The sequence below is a fragment of the Trifolium pratense genome, linkage group LG2, assembly GCF_020283565.1.
Source record: "Trifolium pratense cultivar HEN17-A07 linkage group LG2, ARS_RC_1.1, whole genome shotgun sequence".
Lineage (NCBI taxonomy): Eukaryota > Viridiplantae > Streptophyta > Magnoliopsida > Fabales > Fabaceae > Trifolium > Trifolium pratense.
Genome location: NC_060060.1, coordinates 74,457,243 through 74,482,258, shown reverse-complemented (window position 1 = coordinate 74,482,258; position 25,016 = coordinate 74,457,243). Strand labels below are relative to the sequence as shown.

General features: G+C 34.4%; 5 protein-coding genes across 19 annotated transcripts; 3 read left to right on the top strand and 2 right to left on the bottom strand.

Moving 5' to 3' along the window:
• Window positions 1-243: 243 nt before the first annotated feature.
• Window positions 244-5,062, top strand: LOC123908778 (DExH-box ATP-dependent RNA helicase DExH16, mitochondrial; the record flags this gene model as incomplete). Its single annotated transcript, XM_045959507.1, is given in 13 exon segments — window positions 244-324; window positions 921-998; window positions 1,366-1,534; window positions 2,438-2,550; window positions 2,722-2,779; window positions 2,782-2,801; window positions 3,409-3,426; window positions 3,428-3,475; window positions 3,641-3,705; window positions 3,864-3,909; window positions 3,991-4,107; window positions 4,508-4,599; window positions 4,683-5,062. Coding segments are annotated over 13 exon segments (1,017 nt in total), but the record flags the coding sequence as incomplete, so codon positions are not given.
• Window positions 5,063-7,113: 2,051 nt separating this feature from the next.
• LOC123910226 (pentatricopeptide repeat-containing protein At3g22670, mitochondrial) lies at window positions 7,114-9,146 on the bottom strand. Its single transcript, XM_045961317.1, has one exon. The coding sequence runs from the start codon at window positions 9,095-9,097 to the stop codon at window positions 7,451-7,453; it is 1,647 nt and encodes a 548-aa protein (XP_045817273.1). The 5' UTR covers window positions 9,098-9,146; the 3' UTR covers window positions 7,114-7,450.
• A 1,725-nt stretch (window positions 9,147-10,871) lies between these two features.
• On the top strand, window positions 10,872-13,826 carry LOC123911033 (protein RDM1-like). Its single transcript, XM_045962348.1, has 3 exons — window positions 10,872-11,166; window positions 11,340-11,441; window positions 13,188-13,826. The coding sequence occupies exons 2-3, from the start codon at window positions 11,354-11,356 to the stop codon at window positions 13,565-13,567; spliced, it is 468 nt and encodes a 155-aa protein (XP_045818304.1). The 5' UTR covers window positions 10,872-11,166; window positions 11,340-11,353; the 3' UTR covers window positions 13,568-13,826.
• A 1,566-nt stretch (window positions 13,827-15,392) lies between these two features.
• LOC123908655 lies at window positions 15,393-21,699 on the top strand. 15 transcript variants are annotated; one of them, XM_045959360.1, is made up of 10 exons: window positions 15,397-15,621; window positions 18,277-18,361; window positions 18,443-18,491; window positions 18,732-18,866; window positions 18,967-19,018; window positions 19,108-19,197; window positions 19,639-19,848; window positions 19,978-20,028; window positions 20,644-20,808; window positions 21,130-21,699. In XM_045959360.1, exons 4-10 carry the CDS (start codon window positions 18,798-18,800, stop codon window positions 21,507-21,509), a joined length of 1,017 nt encoding a protein of 338 aa, XP_045815316.1. In that variant the 5' UTR covers window positions 15,397-15,621; window positions 18,277-18,361; window positions 18,443-18,491; window positions 18,732-18,797; the 3' UTR covers window positions 21,510-21,699. The 15 variants fall into 15 exon arrangements, with proteins under 15 accessions (XP_045815318.1, XP_045815310.1, XP_045815313.1 ...); XM_045959361.1 differs by having other exon boundaries at window positions 17,784-18,361; XM_045959362.1 differs by lacking the exon at window positions 19,978-20,028 and having other exon boundaries at window positions 15,393-15,621; window positions 17,784-18,357.
• A 129-nt stretch (window positions 21,700-21,828) lies between these two features.
• On the bottom strand, window positions 21,829-24,603 carry LOC123908654 (pentatricopeptide repeat-containing protein At3g22690). Its single transcript, XM_045959346.1, has one exon. It carries the CDS (start codon window positions 24,412-24,414, stop codon window positions 21,910-21,912), a length of 2,505 nt encoding a protein of 834 aa, XP_045815302.1. The 5' UTR covers window positions 24,415-24,603; the 3' UTR covers window positions 21,829-21,909.
• Window positions 24,604-25,016: the final 413 nt, after the last annotated feature.

Sequence of the window (25,016 nt, the reverse complement as noted above, 5' to 3'; positions counted from 1 at the left end):
CTAAACAAACATTCTTGTTTTTTGGGTGATGGGGAGATGGGACAGATAAATTATTGGTTACAGTAATTTAATTCCCATTAGTTGGCCATTATGGTAAAAACTGTTGTGGAGGCTCTCTGCTTGCTCATGATGTTTGTACTACTTTTATTAAAATGTAGTTTGAAGTTCTCTGACTATTTATTTTTCTTCATGCATACTGCAGGTTCAATATTATAAGAGATTGTCACCTTTAGTCCAATGAAGGCTCCTCTTCGGTCCTTGTCTGAAATAAGAAACGGCGATTGCATAGTTACCTTTTCACGTCGGGATATATACAAATTGAAGGTGAACTTTCACTTCTGTTTTTGTGTAAGAGATACAGGAGATATATGCAGAAACTTCATTTGAACATTGTTTTTTACTATTTTTGTGCTGGTGCTCTGAGTTAAAAACCAATAGTAGGTTTATGTCTTTAATTAAAAACTTCCTTATGCACTTTGCATTTTTTCTATGACATGATGAACCTACTACCAACTTTAGTAGCACTTGATTGTGATCGTCTTATCTCTACTATGATATAATTAACAGCTAGAATCAGATCTTAATTGACTGCATTCTTTTACCATCTAATAGAACATTACAATGTGTTTCTAATCATGTTCCTGGTGCTATTTCTACTAGTAAATATATGAAATGGAAATGGAGATAATAGATACATTGCCAGCATTTTATGAGCTAGAGAAGGTTTAATCGCTTAAACAATCTTTTCATCATTATTTTTTCTCAACTTCGGTTAGCAAGGATGGGAATGATATGATATAATATCTCATAAAATGGCAGGCTGCTAACCTATTTTGAATTCAGAAAATTCAGTTGCATTTTGGGAATTTTGTTTATGCACTTTGGACTAACTTGTTAAAGTCGACATTTGTATTGCTCAGAAGCGAATTGAGAGAGAAGGAAAGCATCTTTGTTCGGTGGTTTATGGTTCCCTGCCACCAGAGACTCGAACAAGACAGGTGTGAGCTCCCACATTTCTCTAAGAAGTTATAGGTTTCCCTTTTGAATTACACTTGTTTCATGGGAGTTTGATCTTTTGGTTTTAACATTTACAACCAATACACAAATATTGGCCCTTTTGTTTTGTTCTGTTGTGTTTCTAATTCAGACACAAACTTTCATGCTGGCTCTTATCAGTTTATATGGTTTTAGTGTTATTTCATGGTTTTGTTGGGAAATTCCTTCTCCTTTCTTGGGCAGTTTATAGGTTTCCATAATTAACACTGCTATGTTTATCAGCATATGTTGATAAATATTTAACTTTTTCTTTGTATTGTCCCTATATGCCAATGATTTGGTGATTTGAAAATTTCATTAGGACTGCAGGCAAGCATGTTCAATGATGCAAGCAGCGAGTTTGATGTGCTTGTAGCCAGTGATGCCATTGGAATGGGTCTTAATCTAAACATCTCTAGGATAATTTTTTCAACCATGCAGAAGTTTGATGGTTTTGAGATGCGAGATCTTACTGTATCGGAGATCAAACAGATTGCAGGTAGTATGCAACTATTTGAAGTAGATTGCCATTACTCCAGAATTTGATTAGATGGCTGTAGCTGCTATATGATAATACCAATACTTTATGGTTTTTGTCAAAGGGAATTTCTTTGGGTGATTCTGCAAATGTCAAATAAACTTTTGAGCATTGTAGAGCCTTGCATGATTTTTCTACCCTTATATTTTAACATGACCCTGGCAAGCTATACCTGTTGTGTAGTGAATTTAAATGAACTAGTTTAGCTTGAATAAGCAGATCTCAAAGCATTCTTTCTATTTATGTCATGTCTTTTAATGCTGATTATTCTGCATAATACAGCAAAGTTATTTATGTTTATTCAATATTATTTGTGTAATAAATTAATATTTAATGTATTTTTACTTACATGTTAGTACTTTTCAAAACTTCTAGGATACATTTCAGATATTTCAAGATTCTGTGAGACATTATATGTGCCCTGGAAAAAAAATCTTACATTATAAAAAAAAAAAATTAAACTTCTGGTTTAAGTTTATTTTCATTCCCAATCTCCATGGGATTCAACATGCCTTCTTTTCAACTTTGTTCTCTTAATCTACTCAACCTATTGCTTTTCCTTCAGGGAGCTAGACTCTATTAATTTTGAATTTTCTGTATTGCTTTATATATTTAATTAATCAATTCATTTTTAATGTTTATTCAGGCAATAAATTTGGCATAAGGTTTAAAAAATTATCACTTAATTCAAATCTCTATTATTATTTACTGTTCTTGCAGGTTTTATTTTATATTTTATTATAATTTTTTTACCAAATATTTTATTATAATTATAATGTGGAGATCTGGAGTAATATGTTCTGTCTGTTTGGATTTTGGATCATACATTATATTCAGTTCACTTGAATGCATGTATTCATGCAGGGAGAGCTGGTAGATATGGGTCTAATTTTCCTCAAGGAGAAGTAACATGCATGTATGTAGACGATCTACCTCTGCTTCATTCATCATTGGACTCTCCATCACCCATTTTGGAGGTAACCTGACTGCGTAATGCCTAATTACTCTGTACTACTAAATATGTATGTAGTGTAGGAGAAACTGAAGAAAAAAAGAAGCTTCAAGTAAATATGCACCTTTATCTGAATTTTTGTTTACTTTATTTCAAATCTTAATTGATGATTTGTGTAATATATAATCTGATGCAGCGTGCTGGACTACTTCCCTCCTTTGATCTGCTGTATATGTATTCACGGTTACACCCCAAATTGGTTTCTATCAAGTAATGGTAAGTTGTGCACTTGTTTGGCTGCACGTCAAAAACCTTCAAATGCGGATTTAAATGTTACGAAACATAATTACATGGTAAAAATAAGTTTTTGACTCTTTTGAGTTCAAATTGATTTAGCCCCAAAATCAATTCTTATTTGTAGCTATTATGAGTAGTTTTTACCCCAAATATTAATTTCGCTCACAAAATGTGTTTAAAAATCACTTTATTTGCTATTGTATCCAAACATAAATCACTTTTAACTAAAATAATTTGTTCAAAATCAATTTGTTCAAAATCAATTTTGTCCATGGTAGAACCATGCACTTACTATGCCTGCCTGCTATATCTTACATTCTGTCATCCAGTGGCATGGTAATCTATAAATTATGTCTTGAAATTTTGCGAGTACATATTTTTAATTTTTGTCAGCGCAAGACTGCAAGTATGATGAGAAATGTTTGATTAATAATTACTAAACAGTAAACAGGCAGGTGTCAACTAACCAAGTGTGTCATCTTCATCTGTCAAATTGTCAATGATGAATTTCCCTAGATATTTTACATTAAAATGTACTATTGCATTAATTCCCAAAAATACGTATTTACTCTCTTTTATATTGCAGGAGCATTTTATTGACAACCGCCAAATTATCTGAGAAGTATTTCTTTGTTAATTGTGAACAAGTATTGGTATGTCTTTCTATAGCTGCCCTGTCATTGAATCATGAGCATGTCATATAATGTCACATTGTTCTTCATAAGTAATATCATTTATTGAATATCCCTTCTTTATTTGATTGTTTACTATTTCCCTTCTAATTGCTTTGCGGTGTTGTTTGTACGTGCTGGCACCAGAAAGTAGCGGCTGTTATTGACGAGCTTCCCCTTGAATTGCGTGATAAATACCTTTTTTGTATCAGGTACATTGCATATCTTTTCAGAAAATTCAATTTTTAGAATGCAATACCCAAGTCTTAAGGACGGTTCTATGAATTGAAACCCTAATAAATTATGGTGTCCGTATTTTATATCATTTAAACTTTTCAGTTACTTTTTAACTGATACCTGTAATATTCAGTCCAGTTGACATGGATGATGAGATTTCATCTCAAGGCCTGATACAGGTAATTAACATTTAGTAAGTATCAAACATGGTGATGTTAATTTGAATGGTCATAAAAATGACACGACACATGTTGCACCAGTTTGCAGAGAATTATGCGAAGAAAGGCCTTGTCCGGCTTCGAGAAATATTTACACCAGGAACACTTAGAGTACCCAAGACGCCTTCTGCTCTTAAGGAACTGGAATCTATCCACAAGGTTTTTTCTGTTGCTTTAATTTTTAAATCCTTTGACACAACATTAAGCTTGCTGCACTGTGACACAACTTATAGTGTGTTTGGTTTATTGTCCATGAGACAGTGACACACTGCCATCCATTTCTGACCAACGAAACCCCATAGTAGCTCTCACTTTGAAGAGATTTGGGATGTATCCGCATTGAAAGCCAGACATACACCTAATAGTAAAGGGCCAATAAATGGTCATGGTCATGTACAATTTCATAATTTCAGTACATAACCATGAGGACCACACAAAGTTGCCAATGTTTTCCCTCCTTTAGTTTGATGGAAAATGTTGATAAACCCTTTTTTAATTGATTTTGAACTAGTTAGCTTTTGAGTATATTTGCGAGTTTTGATTGGTGCCAAAACTGCAGGTCTTGGATCTCTATGTTTGGTTGAGTTTTAGGTTGGATGAATCTTTCCCAGACCATGAGCTGGCTTCATCTCAGAAGGCCCTTTGCAGCATGTGGGTGTTTCTTAGTCTTTGTGATATACTGATTTATCCAATTTTATCTCCTTGAACTAAATATTAACAATTTGATTTTATAGGCTGATTGAAGAATTCCTTGATAGATGTGGGTGGCAGAAGCCAGTGGCTGGAAGGTTGCCCGTGCGTAAAATGTCAAGTTCTTTGTTATCCCAAACCATGAGGCGGCATTAATAAGTTATGCCCTTTCCATGCCAGCACTACGACCCGTATGCTCGACGTTGTAAAGTTTCAGAAAACAAGAGGAGTGCTAGGAACACGCAAACGAGAGTATCGCTAGCATTCCTCCAAATTTTATTTTAATTTGTATATTCTAGGTTCTTTGTACCCCTTGGGCAGTTCTTTCTTATTTTTATGATGAACTGTTGTATGCATTCTACAATGCTTCATCTCAATTATGAAAGCGTGTGATTATTGTTTAATTTTTTATTTTTTATTTTCATTTTTAAGCATGACTGTGTCTCATATACACAAGACAAAGATGGTTTCTCTCCCGACCCCCCTCATTTCTTTTCTACCCCCTGAATTTCCGTTTTTGCCCTTGGGGGGTACTTCGGTTTATACGAACCGAATTTTTTTGTCATGCTAAAAAATTTCGGTTTATATAAACCGAAATATTATGTTCCAAAATTTTTTTCAGCTTTCCTGCATAAATTCTGCATGAGACCCTCAACTTCCACAATTTATTTGAAATACTAAACGATGTCCGATTTGAGTAAATGACCACTCGTTGGAAAGCTTAGGGTGTCAAGAATACAAATATAATTTTTGTTTTGAGGGTTAACTATCCAATTGGTTCAGTTTGACGAAATAATTGGTAGTGGTACAGAAACAGAGCATAAACTTTTCTCAAACTTGTAGGTAGATTTTCTCATACTATACTTAATGAAATTTAACAATTCCTGTGTCAATCTTGTAGTAAATTTTGTCTTCTTTACACTAGATAAAAAATTATTAGTATACGACTTATATTCAGAGAGCTATGATAAATTTACCACAGGTATCTCTACAACATTTTGCAGAAACTTTTCTCAAACTTGTAGGTAGATTTTCTCATACTATACTTAATGAAATTTAATAATTCTGGTGTCAATCTTGTAGTAAATTTTGTCTTCTTTACACTGGATTAAAAATCATTAGCATACGACCTATATTCAGAGAGATATGATAAATTTACCACAGGTAGCTCTACATGAATTTTCACATAAATTTTCCTTCTTTTTGGGGGGTATATGTTATTTCGGTTTATATAAACCGAATTTTTTTTCCATGTTTAAAAACTTCGGTTTATATAAACCGAAGTTTGTTGGCAAAAAATTTTCATACCGTAAGGGGCAAAATGGAATTTTTTAGGGGTAGAAAAAAAATGACGGGGTCGGGAGAGAAAACTTCCAAGACAAATGGTGCATCGTGAACAACCTTTATTTACCATTGGATTGGATTGAACAACCCCACCATATATAATAGAATAGTAGACTATCCCCGAAGTATATTTTTCCATTCCCTCCAAAGTCACAAAGTGTCTTTCACATGAACTCCACCTCACCTCTCCCCCTTTCCTTTCACATGCATCAGCCCCACCCTTTCTTGTGAGAAATTGTGGAAAGCAAAAAATTTGACGGAGCCACCTACCTCCACCTTCACCAAGCCAGAACAGTACTGCTCTCAATGCCGGTACCACCCTCTGCCTTCCCATTCTTCATCCTCTACCTCCGTCACCTTTAAAATAATATTCTCTTCAGCTTTTTCTGAAAGAAAAATTCCAACGTTTTTGGTGTTTCCATTTAGTGAATCATCGGAAAAATTGAATTATTAAGGAAATGGACATGTGTATGAACAAAAATTTAAGAAAAATTAAATCATTAAAGAAATGGGCACTGGATGAACAAAAAATTTAAGTAACCTAGATCTAACAATGAGAAACCAAATCTACAAATGATGGTAGAAAACCATAGTCAACTTGTCTAGTTCGGATCCATACCATGATGAAGTTATAGTGGTCGGAGATGCCAAACTCCAGTGCAATGTAGATGATTTTTGGCACGGTAGTTGTGCTTTGACTATGAAATAAATTTTGTGGTTTTGTTGTGGATATCAAAAAATAGACTTTTGTTGTGGATATCAGTTCAGGTTCTGCAAATACAGCTTACAGTGGTCAGAAAATAATAGAGAAGGTGGCGGTTGAGATTTTAAAAATCTCCGGTATGAAAATAGTTTGGTGGTTTTTTAAAGGAGAAAGAGAGGAGTTTAATGGTGGTATTTTCGCGACTAAAGGCAGCCAAACTACGGCGGTGGAATGTCCGAACAGTGGCTGGCCAGTGGTGAAAGAGAAAGAAGAAAAATAAAAAATAAAAAATAAAACTGTATAATGAAACCTCTTGATCAAATGATTAAAAAAATGTCTTGCATGTGCAAGACCTATTGAGTTTGTGCACAGTAGACACCAACTTCAAGCTATAAACTGGAAACAAACCAAAATGCTTGTCAATAGCATTTTTGTGCAAGTCTCATTGTGTTTCCATTATGTGATCAGCATGAACAACGACAATTAGAGGTCTAGATTATCCGACTCATTGTACTAGATTTATAAAACCACATTATATTAAGATAAAAAATCCACCCTAATACTACACTAGAAAACCAAAATTGTTGAGAGATTTTTCTAGCTGAGTAAATGTTTAAGGACTTAATTTCACAGCAATGCACTTGAATAAATCTTGCTGTTTGTCTAGCCTTGAACTATGGCTTACAACAGTTGAATATTATTATTGATCCACCAATTGTGTACCCACGATTCAACCATGACCCAGCCTGAACCAGCAAGTGTTCTTCAATCTGTGCCAACAGTGCACTGATCATTTTGTTCCCCTGGAACGTGTGCCATCAATTCCTCAACGCGATCTTTCTCCTTTAACATGCTCTTGGACTCGAGCTTTTCCACCAATAACTTGAGTGTGCTCTGCATTGGAGTTAATCCCTTCAAGACCATCTCCTCAAAGAATGCGCAAGCCTCCGCAAGTTTTCCACTCTTACACAGACTATGCACCAAAAGCGTATAAGTTCCCACATCAAGGCTTAGATCATTTTTGAACATGTGATCCAACAAAAACTTGAGCACTTTCATTCTCTTCTTTTTGCAGCACATCTTGATCAATGGATGGTAAGTCTGAATATCCGGCTTGCATGATGTTTCCTCCATTTCCTTAAGCAACCTAAGAGCCGACTCTTCCTTTGAGTGTGCACAAGCAGCAGTAATCATAGTATTGTATGTCATAACATCTCTCACAACCCCTTGCTTAGGCATATCCTCAAACACATCACAAGCATCCTTTAACCTACCAGCTTTGGCAAGAATGAACACCAATGAACTATAAAATGGAGTATCAGCCAAAATGCCATCCTTCTTCATTGTTTCATATGCCTCCAAAGCTTTGCTCAATTGCCCCGCCTTTCCGTAAGCAAGCAACAGAATAGTATACGTCACAGCATTAGGAGCACAACCATTTTCCCTCATCTCCTCCAAAACTTGATCAACTTTACGGAAATCCTTGTCATGACCATAACTTTCAATGAAATTATTATACGAGAAAACATCAGGTTCAAACCCATGTTCCTTCCTATCCTCCATTACTTCCCGGGCTTTCTCAAATTTTCGAACTTTACACCACCCATGTATCAAAATATTGAAAGTAGGAGAGCTCAATGTAACAGAACTCTTAAACTCATTAAAAACATTATGGGCAAGTTCAATACTTTGTCCTTTCACCAACGCATCTAAGAGCTTATTCAATGCAACCGTGTCCTTTTCGACACCAAACTCACCCATTCTACGAAACGCTTTCACGGCCTTTTCATGCTTGCCACACTTTGAAAACCTCCTCATTACCTTAGTCATTGTATGCAAAGTCACATACCCTTCAAGTCCTTTCATTTCCTTCACCAAATCCCACATAAGATCAAATTCCTTAGACTTTCCCAAGATATCAACCATCAAATTATAGACTTCAGGAGAATGCACATAAGGTGTTTGTGTTTTTGCCCAACTGAAAAAACCAAAAGCCAGAACCCAATCATTGCTAAACCTCTTCAAAATCTGCATAACCAAACTGGTAGATACCTTAAAACCACGAGAATCAAGTGCTTGAGCAACTAACTGAAGGGAAGAGTGGCGTTCCTTTAGAACATTACTGATTGCTTCAACATCTTCAAGGTGCAAGCTTTCCTCCAATGTTGGCTTGACAAAAAGTTTGGGTTTGGTTTGAAGCATGTTGGAATCAACCCAATGAGCGAGAGAAGGGATAACGAAATCTTCGTCTTCTGTTTTGGAAGGGGTTTGTTTGTCGGAGAACATGACCCATAATGGGATTTCAGGTGATTCAGGTGAGTTAACCACCGTGCAGAGATGGTTGGTGAAGAAATGCGAGGCATTGGCAGTGCGGCGAGTGAGGTTTTGGAGGATTCGGAATTTGGAGAGCATTTTGGGGTATTCTGATGATTGATGTCGAGGTTTGATTTGTATCAAAATCTTAAACAGTTTAACTTTAATACATAAGTAAAAAAAAAAACAAACAAACTTTAATACAATATATTTTGATTAGTTCAATCCACCATTTTTTTTTTTGTTTCACCACCGACCACTCACCCACTAGTACCGGCACACTAGACCGTTTAAGTTGGTTTGATAGTCATTTATGGTATTAAGTAGTTTCAGTTTCATTTTGATCATAGTTGCGGGGATCAAATTATGGTTCTTCCTACTAAGTTCAACGTCAATCACCACTGAACCAACTAACATGATTGGTAGTTCAAACCACCATTTTGATCTTTAGAGTCATAACAACATGTCACATTAGGTTTTAAATGTATTGAAATAATCAATCAAATATTGTAGGTTTCTCACGTTCGAGAGAAATGTTGATTTATGGTGAAAATAATTATTTGTTAGATTTTATTTAACTCGTGTTGAATATTGAATTACTATAGTCACTTTCCTTATGAACCAATGGGTTAATACAAAAAAAAAAAAACAAAATTAAACATATAAGAACGAATAAAAGAGACGATTGTGGATGTATCTGCAATTTTGGTACATTTAAAAACGAATATGACTACAAGTTACGTACACTTTTATGGATCAAAATGGTTGTTTGCCCACTTTGATTTAAAAAGTGAAATTCTAGAGTGTTTACGCTGGTTCTTCCATTTATTATTTCCATTCGTTTTATTTAGTCGCGTATTTAAGATAACGCACCAATTTAGCATTAAATGCATATGGTCAAAAATTCAAGATAACATAGAGTTGACATCTAAATGGCTCAATTGCAATCCAACAACCATCGACGTATCTGACTGTGCGTTCATTAAGTTTTTATTTTGAAGAACACAATATGATTTTTTGAGTTAAAGTATCATTTTTGTCACTCGCAAATCTTTTAATATAATATAGAGTTTAGATGGACAAATATCGTTAAAAAAACTATAGAACTAAAATCGCACATAACACCAAGTATGCTTGAAAAGAATCAGTCATTGCAAGTTGATAAGTTCACTAATTATGGAAAATCATGATAAGAATGTCCCGTTCAACTTGCAATTTCAAGTTACCCTATAAACCAAAAGCTTGAAGTCACTTTCTATTACGATAATAAGGCGAGTAGAACTCTATCTACAAACCACATGCATTATCACTCTATCTACAAACCACATGCATTTTCGTGCACATTCTCCGCATTTCGACATAAAGGGCATCACAAGCACCGCATACCCCTTCCACCAATGATCATGTGAATCTCAAAACAACTACCACAACCAGCAGTAATCATTGAATCCTCATAAGCTCCAACATAACTGAGTTTAATCAAATTCTTTTGAGGCCACTTCCATCCAATACAAATAATTTTCTAATGTCCATACTGACAAAACATGACAGCAGTATATATACATACATACATACATACTGACAGAACAGTATATTCCAAATATGTATATATATACTACTATTATGTTCTGTAACGTACAATCTAGTCGGAAGATTACACACATAAAAATCAACTTCATCCTAAAATTCAGATGAATTGAAACCACCCAACCCAAGTGACCCAACCCTTCTCATTCTTACTATTCAAAAGAAAAATCTCATTCTTTCCAATTTCCATACATTAAATTAAAGTTACTACTACTAGTATAATTTATGAAAATTAATTAATTAATTAAACTCGCAGTTTCCTTTTCCTTTTCCTTTCCCCTCCCTCACTCTCACTCACGCAAAGTGGTCGAAACGATGCGTTTGCATTATTTTTTATTTAGAAAATAAATAAATAAATAAATAAATGAGTTGAGCGGTGACACATAATAAGTAAAGTACTCCTTAAACAAAAAAAAAATAAGTAAAGTACTCCACATAGAGCTGAGTTGTAATGCAACGATTCCTCTGATATATATAGTGAGTCATTCGGTAACCGAGTCAGGGTTTTTTCAGTTTCTGTGTCAACTCAACTTCGATGCTCACTCCCATCAATTTCTGAATATCATTTCATTTCTCAATTTGTTAGTTCCTTTCTTCTTCCTCAGCTCAGTTATACTCTTTTTTTTTTCTTTTTTTCTTTTTAAATTTAATTTACTGATATATGAATTAATCTTAATTTATGATTATGCTTATGATTATGCTTATTTGATTATGCATGTGTATGTGTATGTGTATGTGTGTGTTTGTTGAGCAGGAAGAAGAGTTAAGATGAAGAGATCATTTCCATGGGAGGAGGATGAAGCTGAATTCTCTGCCAAACAATTTCCAATTCCCGAAACAGATTTCAACTCCTTAGGTATGAACTATTTCAATTTCCTTTTCATTTTCTTATTAACATGTTAATTAATTAATCACTTGCTGTTTTAATTCAACTTATGTTAATCTTTAATTAAGCTGTAATAGGCACTGACACTGCTATGGGTTTTGCAATTCCAATTTGAATTTGAATACTATTTTTTAATCGAGTAAATTTTTTGAATCTAGCAGTAGTAGCAATTAGATGATCATTCAATGTTTTTTTAATTCATTTATCTGTTTGTTTTGCTTTCAACTAATACTCATTTTTTTGTTGATTTTTCAAGTTAATGTTTGTGTTATAATTGCATTTATGTTGTACTGATTTGTCGAATAAATGCATTGCAAGAAAATACTGGGATAGACTAAAATGTGAGGGATGGGTCTTGATTTCTAGGGTACCCAAAAGGTTAAGGACTTAAGGCTACATGTATTAAAGTTATGTGTATATGTATGATTTTGGATACGGGTATGTTTATCTAGACCCTACCAATTGATATCGTTTGCTGGTATTTCTGTTGGGGATTAATCATGCAATAGCATTTGGTGGATTACAATTGGAGAAACAAAATTACTTCACAGTTGTTTTCTACAGCAAAAACTGGGACGGTCGAAAGTAAAGTTTAACTCATTCACACTCCTCATGGCTTTTATTCTCTTCGAGGCGTCAAAGATACATTGTACCTTCTATATATAATTTTTATTCATATCTATTTTTCCTTCTTTCTTCTGTATTTCGTACCTGCTCAAATAAGCTTAGAATCCAAGCTATAATTCATGAGACAGATGTATTAATTAGAATAAGTAAATACACCGTATCTTTTGATTCTACTTAAATACAGTATATACCAAATATAAAAGATACAAAGAATATTTACATATTCTAATAGTATTGATATGCATTTATAGTTCTCTTTCATGGTATCCTATGTTATTAATAGCACACTGTTGCGGCGTAGTATGGTGGCGAGGCCCTCCACTGCTAAGCCATAGGGCTGCGAATCGCTACTCCTCAAAAAGAGGCTCGATACTGTTTCCGTGCCTGCTATCGTGTATTTGGGAGGGAAAATTCAGAAAAACCTAATTTTTTAAATTGTTTTAATTTGTTACATTGTTAGGGTATTTTGCTATTTTGTACCCCTTTGGGCGACCTAATATCTCTTAACCCTCATGTTTAAGAGGCAATTGTGGCCGCTTTTAGTTTTCTTCTTCTCTTTGAGTTCATCATCGCTGCTTTGTTCCTTCGTCTTTGAGATTTCCTTCTTCTTCTCTTCGAGTTCACCATTCTTCTTCTCTACTCTGTGTTCTGACGCTGTTATTGCTGCTCTATGTCTGAAAAGGTTTCTCCTTCCTGTTGGTTTCTGTGTTTCGTGTTCCTCTCCTTCCTTTTTGAGTACATTTTGAACTTGATAGAATGCTATTTTGATTATAAATTACATTTAAAACTTATTTTGCTTTCAAGTGTATCAGCTGATAGAACACAATTTATTTTCTTTCATTTCTAGTCACATTGAAGTTTGAAAGATCTTGTGCTACTCTGAATTAATTGCTCATAATTCATTGCTGTTATCATTTCTATAAAACTTGAATTGGTTATTACTTCTCAATAGTGACCTTCCACCCTAAACTCCTTTGTCTTTTTGGTTTGTAGACAGCATGTTCATGGCTTTCTTAATTTAATTTTTAATCTTAGTCTGCTTGCTATTCTTATCAATTCACTTATTTAAGAAGTCATGCTTATGCACAGATGTACTCATCAAACGGGCAGCAATGTATCAGGATTACATGAAGCAGGTCCCAATCCCAACCAGTCGAGGCTCCGTCATCCCGTTTACTTCATGGATGGGATTAGGCAAATCCATCAAGCAGCTATATGGGCAGCCTCTTCATTACCTCACAAATATCCTCCTTAAGCAATGGGACGAATTGAGAATTGGCAGTGAGGATGAGTATAAGCGCTTGGACGACATAATTCATCCATGCAAAGCAGAAGCCACCATCTGGATCATGGAAGAAATCCATCGACAAACCTCATCGCATTTTCATATTGCTGATCTCTGGAAGAAGGACCCACTGTACAATGGGTTTGTTGATTCCGTTTTCCCAACATTACAGGACACATCTTGAAGCCATTTAGTTTATTTAGAGGCTTTAGTTTAGAGGCCTGGTACTGTAATCTGCTAATCGTTTGCTTTATTTTCCTATTGATAAAGCAAAATTGAACCAAATCTTGATCCTTTCTTCCTTAGTTAGCTGCATCAAACTATCAATTTTCTAGGATATTGCTAATGATACTTTAATTTCGGTCACATTTTGGAACTGAATATTGTATATGACCCGCCTCAAATCACAGCTTGATATGTTATGTTCATTTGGTTTTGGACAATCTATTTGACTGTTTGTAATGGTCATTTATTTTGAGATTTTTTTTACTAATTAGTCATTCATTATGCAACGGAAAAAGTATTACAATTTTTTTTACAAGAGCAGAAACTAAAATTGCTTGTAGGATAATTTTGTAAAATGCAATATTTTACAAGGAATGAAAATAAAAATTATCACTGTAGAGACAACAAAATATTTAACCCGTAAATCAATCTATTCATGATTTCACATAATATTGGAATCGCCAAGTACTATTTTAAGGTACATTGAAGAGTTTCAATACAATTGGTTTTTGTTTAACCGATAGGTAAATGATTTCTATTAAAGTACGAGATTTCTACCTATTTAATGGGTGTTAATGCTAAATCTTTTTATAAAAAAAATAATCTCAACACTCACATTTCTTTTATTAAAGTACGAGATTTCTACCTATTTAAAATGATATTTTCTTTTTAGGCCCCCAACGTATCTTTTATACCCAAAAAATTTAATTTTGCCCTTGATAAAAACTTCGGTTCGCAAAAATCGAAGTTTTTTTTCTAGTTCAAATTTAGAAAAAATTCGGTTAACAGTAACCGAATTTTATTTTCAAGACAAAAAAAACCGATTCGTAGAAACCAAAGTTTTTATTGAAGGGTAAAAAAGTAAAATCTAGGGGGGAGGAACCATTGGGGGCCTAAAGAGAAAACATCATTTAAAATGTGTTACCGGCCAAAAAGGCTTGGTCTATATATTTTAAGGGCGGCCCAACAAGAAAGTTTATGTTGGAGGGATCATTTAGCCCAAACAACGAGTCATTTATTAAACATATTTGAGGTGTCCACTTGGATATGAGGACGGCATAACACAAAATCTCATATCGACATCAGAACATCTAGAAGCATCAACATGCTTCACATTTCTAGTTACTTGGAGTATATTCACATCGGATAAGCATTAGGACACCTAACCTAATCATTCGCAGTATCAAGGAAGTATTCAAATAGATATGCACACCCATGTATTTCAGTTTAGTTATGCATTCATATATGAACTAATTCGGTTCAAACTTATGAGTAAAAATAGCAAGTATTAGGAGTTTATCACCTCACACTCACTATAAATAGGGAGTATTCCCCCGGGTATGATCACACAATCAATTTACTAACTTGCTAAATTCTAGCAAATTGTCTGACTTTGATAACATAGTGCATTTTGCATGCACCACCTCGCTTCTACACAGAGATAAACCCTGTTTTTTATATAAGAACACAATGCAAGAAAAGAGACATTGATATTGTTAGTAATTCAAACATAATATCCTACTTAACAAACATAATTAAATCTATTATTATAAAATAGAATTGAAATATAATGTTAAATAAAATCAATTTTTTTAAAATTTCTTCTTCAATTTTTTTTTATTTTAAATTTCATGTTAACTTTTAAAATTATACTTAATTTCATTGATTTATTAACTCATTAAATTATTTATTTAAATACGTTAATACGAAGTAGACAATAATCTTCAAAATGTCATACTTCGGCCCAAGTCCATCGATGAAACTTCGGCATTAATTTTTTAAATGAGATACACTTGAACTTTGCAAAGTCTAACTCGGTCAAACCTATTTCATTAATATCTCTACCTTGATGCTAGCTGTATTAATGGTCCATTAATGGACCATTAATTAACCTCATTTGGTAGTTTCTTCTTTCTCTGCAGAGCAGATAGGCGATCCTGTCCAAGGTTTAGGGTTTGCACATTTCAAGCTATTTGGTTTATCTTCTCTGTGGTTCAGTCAGTCCTCTACAAGGTTCAATTCTTTCTCTTATGTTTTTCAACTGCTCTCTGTTTTTTAGGTTCTAGTTTTGTCATTACTTTTAATTGGTTTATTATTGGATTTCTCATTAAATTAATATTGAAATCGCTGCATTTCCATGCACTCTAGTTTGGTCAACAGGGTCATAACTCATGCATTCACAATTGACTTTATTGCAAAGGGTTTCCCTCTTTGTCGACCCAACTGTCTCTTATAGTTAGGACCGAAGAGAGTATTAATTAACTAGAATTTAGGAAATTCCATTTTGAAATTCTCATCTTAGAATTGCGAGCTGTGTGAATGATTTTGGTTTTTGTGCACTTCATTTGCTTCTAAAATTAAGGTTTTGTTTGAGAGTCGGGAGGGAGGGCGTCGAGGGGAAGAAGAGAGAAGCGGAAGGGAGGATAGCCCCTCTCCAACTATGTCGTTAGTAGTAGATAGTGTAGTGTAGCGGCGGCCGGCCCTCAAAACGGTATAGTGGTCTATGTTGAAGTCCAGGGAAACAATACTATCACTTTATAGTTATACCATATACATATGAAAATATATAGAATGCCCAAAACTAGACACGTATTCATAACTCATCATCGTTCATTTCTACTAATATTTCAAAATAGCAAAGAAGTTCTAGCCTCCAATGCTGAAAATTGCACATCTTCCCCATCATCATGTTCAAGCTCTTCCTCATCATTATCATGTGTAATCTGTTTGCTTATGGACACAAAAAACATAGAGGACGACAGGCAATGCGTATCTTCCTCTATGTTTTGTGGGTCTATAAGGGCAGCTTAGTTCCTCATTCTTTGTTGGCAACAAGTGAATGTTGCTAGTCACCAGCCCCAACTACATTAACAACATTCCTCCAAATCAGTATATAACCCTCAAAGATCATAATAGCAAGACGAGGCCATAATTGAGGGGATTGTTGACGCATAGTTGTAGAAAATAGAAAAACAGGGGAGGAGAAGAATGGTCTCATGGAGCCAGCAACAGTCATTGGGGGCCTACAAAGAATGATGAACCAAATTGCACATGATAATGATGAGGAAGAACCTGAACAAGTTGATGATGATGATGATGATGATGATAGTGATACCATTTAAAGAATCACTTGCATTTAATCGAATGCTTTGATGTGTTATTTTGAGGCTTGGAGGCTAGACCTTATTTCCTATATTGCTGTATAATTATATTATGTTTGAAATATCAGTAGCAATTAACTTCAATAATTAGTTACGAATATGTCATGCCACTATAGCTTTTTGGGGGTCGGCTGTTATGGTCACTATCTGCTTCTTACTGCATAGGTCTACTCTAAAGTTAGCTCTGTTCAAGTTTCCAACTTATAAACCTTCAAGATATGTTGGAATGAGTCAGGCTAACTATATAGATATATATTTAAAAAGACTTCCCAAACTATTTCTCAGTGAGGCTAAAAGAGACTATGTTGGAATGAGTTTATTGCTTTTTAGAGTTCAGCTTTAGTTGGCCGCTGATAGGTTAAATTGATAAATATAATGCATACTACAAAACTATTACACCTTTTTTTTTTATCCTATTGAAGACATTATTACAACTTTCTTAGATTGTGTGTGTGTATATATCCTTTGATTTTTCCTATTGCTTAGAAACACAACCGCAAACCCAAATTTTAATAAACATTGCCTGTAAAACATTTGTAACTTCCTAAATTTAAAATCTTTAGAAGGTAATTTAATGATTTGTAATTTATGATACTATACATTGTGTTGGGCTAAAACATTGTTGAGCAAAACATTTACCAGATTTTTAAGGGAGGCAAGAAACTAAAGGTAGACATTCTTAATATGACTCATTCGGTTGTTTTATATGTTTTTCGCAAGTATCTAAATCACTAATATTGTTTTAGCACTTCGATTGCTGTCTAGATTTTTCTGAGTATCATTCTAAGTGCTTCATAGCAATTTAGCTTCACCTTTAACTTTAGTTAGATGTTCCTCAAAATACGTGTCAAAACGGTTATCGTGCAGCACATGTACATGATATGGAAGTTACCTTAAAGTACAAAAGAAAGAAAAAAGTAGAAAACAAACTGATATTCAACATTGACCATTATATCATTAATGTTTTTAATCTACATTGAAGCATATAAGCACACTCTAAATCTTATCTTGCAGGAACTTGAAACCATATCAACAAAATCAGCAATTTTATAATCCCGATACTAAATTCAGGCCCCGTGTTAGGAGATTCAGTTATATTATATCACCAACTATAATATTAACGAAGGCCGCTATACAGATTACGGATTTTTGTTCTTTTAATTATTTTCACGTTAGATGTCAAGGTTCATTACAGGAATAGTTTAACTCAAACTCTTAAGAGCTTATGTAGTCCTTGCCACATATAATACATTCTCTTGTAACTGCTCATAACTGGTTGTAACTAACTAACTAACTGACAGCTGTTAGTTGGTTAGACTCTTGGCCCTACCTAGAAGAATCTATAAATGGATTGTTTCTTATTGTAATATTCAGAAAAATCAATATAAGAGAAATTCAGAAAATAGATTTCATAATCTCCCTCTAAATACATCACATAACTTCTATTAAGGGTAATCATTCTAATATTTGTATTTCTTGATCTTTGGCATGGTGTTGATATCTTCAGTCTTTGATCTTTACTTCTGAGCAGAACAAGTGTATAGTGCTGTACTCCCAGAGAAATTAAGGCCAAAAAAGTTGAACATCTGTAGGTATACCTCCTCCATTGTTTGTGATTTTTTACATATTTCTAGGGCACAATATGTGATGTTATTTTAATTCTTTTTTGGAAGGTTCATACTCCAAAGCTGGTGAATAATTTCCATGATTATCCTGATATTGGTAAGCTGCATTAGCCATTACTACTTTTTCTGTGCAGCATTTTATTCAAAATTGATAAGGTTAATGTTTAAAAGGAATAAATATTAGTTTATAAGTCCAGGCTTTTAAATATGATAGATGGGAACAACTTTAGACAATTTATTTGCTTATATGCATGCATGTGTTTAATATTCATCTGTTTTATTGTACTAGTTTTTCCTCATATCATGCTTTCTTATCGGATTTTTTGTGTGTGCACAGCCATGGATAAACAGATTTGGAAAAAACGTTCAGGAGAGGCACGTTTGAAACGAAAAATGATTTTAAATGAAAAAAGGCCTAGCAGATTCAGGATATCTCCTGAAAGTGAAAAGATGCCTCATTACGCCAATGATGGTATTGTTAAACCTTACTATTAATATGAGTTATAACCACTTATGTTCTTCTGCTTTGTTATATTTCTTACTATTTTCATTCAATGATGTCTATGCCACAGGGAATCATTTATCCAGACCAGTCATGTATACTGAGACAGGCAGACCCTCGATGTCAGTGCCTCTGTCATTTAATTCTAAGGAGCAAGAAACTTCATTTATCAATCGTAATACTGTAATATATGGACATTCATTGATATCAGGTAGACGTATTATTGGAGAAAACCATCATGTATCCCCCGGGGAACCAGAAATTCGTTCTACTTCTACCACTCATCTTGAGGAAGTTGAAGGTAAAAAGATTGGTTTAGTCACTAATCATTTATTTATTAACTTACACGCAAGTTCAATTTAAAAAAAATTAAGATAGCATTATTTCTATGCTTAGCTTTACAAAATCATTCAATTTTTTTATGCAGAGGACTTATCTGAAAATATCAATAGAAATAATATTGGAGTGCTTAATACATGTATTGTATACAATATTTCGAAATGGCTAATATTTACATGCTTATCAGCCTGTTTGAGACTTAATTGTCAAAGACCTATTCTATAAAGTTTAACTGTAATAAAATGTTTGTTCTGACTGAAATTTTTCTTTGCAAAGCTTTACTCTATTGCTTTTGTAAGCATCTTGCCCAACCAACTGAATTAATATCTGAGTTATAACCACTTAAGTTCTCCCACTTTGTTATATTTCTTACTATTTTCACTCAATGATGTCCATGCCACAGAGAATCATTTATCCAGACCAGCCGCATATAATGAGACAAGTAAACACTCCATGGCAATGCCTCTGTCATATTATTCTAAGGAGCAAGAAACTTCATTTATCAATCGTAACAAATCTGCTGCAATATTTGGACGATCATTGATATCAGGTAGTCATGGATCCCCCGGGGAACCAGAAATTCGTTCTACCACTCATCTTGAGAATGTCGAAGGTAAAAAGATTGGTTTAGTTACTAATCATTTATTTATTAACTTACATTACATGTGAATTCATTTTTTATTTATTAAGATAGCATTGTTTCTAGGCTTAGTTTTACGAAATCATTCAATTTTTTATGCAGAATACTTATCTGAAAATGTCGATGCAAAAAATATTGGAACACTTAATACAGGTATCATATAAAAATTATCCAAATGGCCAATATTACATACTCATCAGCTTGTATGAGACTTAACTGTCAAAAACCTGTTGTATAGAGTTTTGCTCTGACTGAAATTTTTCTTTGTGAAGCTTACTCTAATGCTTTTGAAGTGTCTTGCCCAACCAACTGAATTAATATTTAACTTTAGTAAATACTTTATCACCCACACAAGTGGTTTAAGAATATGTGTAGAAATCAATGTGTTCTGTGCAACCGTGCAAGTTTTGCACTAGTATATTTTTTATAAACAAAGAAAATATCACAACAATTATTTTCTTAATTTTACAAGTATTTTATGAAAATTAAGCACTCTCTCTGTATATATAGAGTGGTAAATGATGTGTATGAAGTTAAAAGAATAGTAGTGCAGTTATTAATACGGTTAAGTTGAAATCGTGGATTTCTCTGACAGCAAGTGAGGGTTTGCAGTATGAACATTGATTAACTGGAGCTGAGCTCTAAATTATTCTAAAAAACACGAACTGCACTGGTTTTGAATTTATTAGTTACTTTCTGAGATTATTTTAACCCTTGTAGGTTTTAATATATTAGTTAATCATAATTATGCATGTTTGTGTCGGGCAGGAAGAGGAGTATGTTCTGCGATTGCGATGAAGAGGCCATTTCAATCATCGCTGTACACTTCTTCGCCAAACTCCACCAGTAAGGGCTTTCTTACAAATCTCATGCCCAATCTTCCAACAAATAACATTCCAATCAAAATACCTTCTACAGATATCAACTCCTCAGGTATTCCGTTTTATTTTTTTGGTAATATATCTTGCCCTTGAATTCTCACGGAACTATAAAAAAATCCACGCCTTCCAATTTTTGTAATTTTCTATTTAGAACATATGCTGAATTATTCCTTCGATTAGTTTCCTATGCTAATAATTAATCATGTGGTAGTTAATGGTGTGTATACTCAAATTACAGAATCAAAATCAACCTCACAATGGTGTGTATTGATATGAGTTTATGGTTTTGTTTTAGGCATAGTTACTTACACTTTATCCACTGTTAGATGATTACTTATGAAAGTAATGCAAACCCGTTTGTGCTTATATGCAGATGTACTCATCAGACGAGCAGCAATGTATCAGGATTACATGGAGCAGATCCCAATCCCGAGTAATCGAGGCTCTGTCATCCCATTTACCTCGTGGATGGAATTAGGCAAATCCATTAAGAAGCTATATGGACAACCTCTTCATTACCTCACAAACATCCTCCTTAAACAATGGGACCAAATGAGAATTGGCAGTGAGGATGAGTATAAGCGCTTAGACGACATAATTCATCCATGCAAAGCTGAAACTACCATATGGCTCATGGAAGAAATCCATCGCCAATCTATATCCCATTTGCATCTTGCCGATCTCTGGAAAAAGGACCCAATGTACAATGGTTTTATTGATTCCATTTTCCCAACATTACAGGGCACATCATGAGCCTCCTTGTTTTCTGTTTTAGATTATTTTCCTTTTAAATACATGGCTGCATCTCATTATGTGTCTGCCAATGATATTGTAGTCTTAGTTACAGTCCTGGATTGAAAATTTTGTATGACCTCCTCAAGTTACAGCATGTTGTGAATTTTGTTGAACAAAAAAAAAAATACTTAACATGATTTAAAACAAACAGGTTTTTAGTTGTTTCCTTTGATTTCCGAGATTACTGGTTCTTGTGTATTAGTTAATGTATTGTTTGGTTATTTTTCCCTTGAAGAGCCATACTTAGAAAAAAGAAAAAGAAACAGAGGCTGATCAGTACATTTTTAACTTCAATAAAATTGCCATTAGTGAAATTTATTTGTAAACCACAGGTCAAAAGTTCATCTTTGTAATTCTACTACCAATAATCTCTACAAGAACAGAATCCTTCCTTGAAAAAATGATACCTGTTATTATCTCGAACAGCTATTTCCCTACTGTATAGTTTTGACACTAATTTTGCAAACGAGTGACAATCAGAACACATTCTCAGATTTTTTATTACCCGTATAGGTATTCCTTTACTGGTATTGATTAATCCATATGCCAGGGCTAGTTTTTCACTATGTCTGCAGAGCAAATGCTTTTTCTCCTTCTCATCAATATCAAGTAAGACATTGGTTGTATCAGGAACATACCCCACCTGACTTAGCCTGCAGTTTATTTCCTGTAGCATTAATCCAATTTGGGTGTTCTCTGTATGTGATTCGTCACCAGAGGTGAACTCGCGAATTAATCCGTGAACTTCTATCGAGCTTGATCCAGCTACTTTCTGAAACCCTTTCTCCTTCATTTGCAACCTCACTCTAGCTACATCAGTCCATTTTCCAGCTGCTGCATAGATATTGGATAGGAGCACATGAACCCCAACTCTTTCTGGGTCTAATTGAGTTATCTTTTCATCTGCACAACGTGCCAATTCAACGTTTTTGTGTTTCCGACAAGCTGCTATAAAAGATCCCCATATAACATCATTAGGTTCCATTGGCATGCTTTTTATGAAATCAAGAGCTTCTTCCAACAACCCAGCTCGACCAAGCAAATCAACCATACATCCGTAATGAATAATCTGAGGACTTACTCCATGGGTTTTTTCCATCGACCAAAAAAGTTGCCTCCCTTGGTCCACATATCCACCATGACTACATGCTGTCAATAGTGCCACAAAAACATAATCATCTGGCATCACCTCTTGTTTGAGCATCTCATTAAAAAGGTCAATAGCTCCTTTTGCATTTCCTTCCACTGCCATAACTCTGATGGCAGCAGTCCAAGCAGACACATCACGTTTTTCCATATTTTCAAAAACACGCATAGCATTTCGAGGATCGCCACATCTAGAAAACATGTCAACCAAAGCTGTGCCAAGTTGCATGTCAATGAGAACGTCATTTTTCTCAATGTAAGTATAGATCCACTTAGCAAGATCATGAGCTCCTAAATATCCACAGGCAGATGCAACGCCCACCATTGTCACACTATCTCCTTTAATCCCTTGGTTTTGCATCTCCCTAAATAAATCAATTGCTTCCTCAAACATGCTTGCTTGAACCATGGGACCAATCATAGTATTCCAGGATACAAGATCACTCTCTGGCATCTCACCAAAGATTCTCAAAGCTAATTCCATGTCACCGTCTCTAACCAAACCAGCAATTAACGAATTCCATGTCACCACCGTCTTGTTTGACATACTGTCAAAAACTTTGCAAGCAGCTTCTCTTTTGCCGCATTTCATGTACATGTCAATGATGGCATTGGAAATGTTGTCCCAACTCTCTAAACCATTCCTGAAGACATAAGCATGAGATGACTTCCCAACAGAAAGATCACCTAACTGTGCACAAGCTGCAATAGTAGATAACATGGTTACCTTATCTGGTCGCCATCCTTTTCGCATCATTTCATCCAAAACCACTAGCACTTCACCAGCCAGCCCATGTTGCACACAATTCGACATGATAGTATTATACATAACCAAATTCTTATCATCCAATTCATCAAAAATTCCCCTTGCAGCATACATGTCTCCGCATTTCATGTACATATCAAGCAGTGCATTCACCACAAGCGTATTAAGTTCCACCCCCAACTTGTTCATAAAAGCGTACACTTTTCTACCCAATTCAAGATCCTTCAACTTAGCACAAGCAGATATAGCACAAACCATAGTCACAGGATTCGGTTCAACACCCGCCTCAACCATCTCAAAGAACAGAGACACAGCCTCCTTAGCCATATTCACCCCACTATAACCATTAATCAAACTAGTCCACGACACAACATTTCTCTCAAGCATTTTATCAAACACCTTTCGTCCCAAATCAACTTTTCCACATTCAGCATAAAAATGTATCAAAGAGTTAGCAACAAATAAATCTTTCTCCAAACCCATCTTAAAAATCACCCCATGAACTTGAACACCTTCAGAAAAAGCCATAATCTTAGAACAAGCACTAAGCAAAAATGGAAAGGTAAACTTGTCAGGTAAAATACCCATCACTAATATCATATGAAGGTAAATAAAAATTGCTTCTTGACCTAACCCAGATGAAGCAAACCCTCTAATCAGAGAGTTGCAATTGTAAAGGGAACAAGACATGGTTCTTTCACCTTCCTTGAAAACATTTAGAGCATAGTTCAAACTTTCATGTGTAGCTATTTGAACACAAGCAGCAATGAGCTTGTTAATGTTTTTGGGGTTGTGAGAAAGACCTTTCTTCATCATGTTACAGTGTAATTGTTTCAGTTCATTGAGGGTTTTGCAGTTTTGAAGTAAGTGATTATGTGATGATGAGTTTTTGGCATTTTGGGTTGTGGGGAGTAAGAGAATAGGTGATGATGGATGAAGGGTTGTAGCCATTGGTGTTGATGGGTGAGAAAACAATATCAATGCAATTGATGAATGTAAATCATATCAAGTTCAAACTAACCAGACAAACAACAAAATAAATACTATGAAATATCTGTGTTTGTCTGAATTTGAAAAGATTTCGATAATTTGAAATTCCGTTGCGAGTAAGTAAAGTTTAAATTAAAATTATTCTTCTCAAAACATGATTCATCTTCAACTAATTAAGCGCTTAAATTAAAATTGTCGGTTTAAAGGTGAATAAGTGAAATGATCGGCGTTCGAAACTCAACTACTGCATATCGGTTATTTTGTCTTTTTTAACCACCATTTTGTATTTTGAAATTAGGCTTTGGCACATAATGACTTATGTTGTGTATGGTGCACAAGTTTCGAATAATGCTATAACGAATACGAATTTTACAAAATCCATCGTTGGATTAAAAGTTTATATCATATATATTATTTATAAAAAAAATTAGAAAAATTGAAAATCATTTAATATGTTATTGAGATCCATCAAGATTAACGGTTTCTATATGATATAATTTTTCAATCCAACGGTGGATTTTATAAAATTCGTATTCGTTATAGTATTATTTGAAACTTGTGCA

Bases quoted from the DNA above. Each gene is read 5' to 3' on its own strand.
- LOC123910226 (XM_045961317.1), bottom strand. From the start codon at position 9,097: ATGCTCTCCAAATTCCGAATCCTCCAAAACCTCACTCGCCGCACTGCC.
- LOC123911033 (XM_045962348.1), top strand. From the start codon at position 11,354: ATGAAGAGATCATTTCCATGGGAGGAGGATGAAGCTGAATTCTCTGCC. The intron at 11,442-13,187 runs GTATGAACTATT...GCTTATGCACAG, and splicing joins AACAGATTTCAACTCCTTAG to ATGTACTCATCAAACGGGCA.
- LOC123908655 (XM_045959354.1), top strand. From the start codon at position 18,798: ATGAAAAAAGGCCTAGCAGATTCAGGATATCTCCTGAAAGTGAAAAGA. The intron at 19,198-19,638 runs GTAAAAAGATTG...TCCATGCCACAG, and splicing joins TCATCTTGAGGAAGTTGAAG to AGAATCATTTATCCAGACCA. The intron at 20,029-20,643 runs GTATCATATAAA...TGTGTCGGGCAG, and splicing joins TATTGGAACACTTAATACAG to GAAGAGGAGTATGTTCTGCG.
- LOC123908654 (XM_045959346.1), bottom strand. From the start codon at position 24,414: ATGGCTACAACCCTTCATCCATCATCACCTATTCTCTTACTCCCCACA.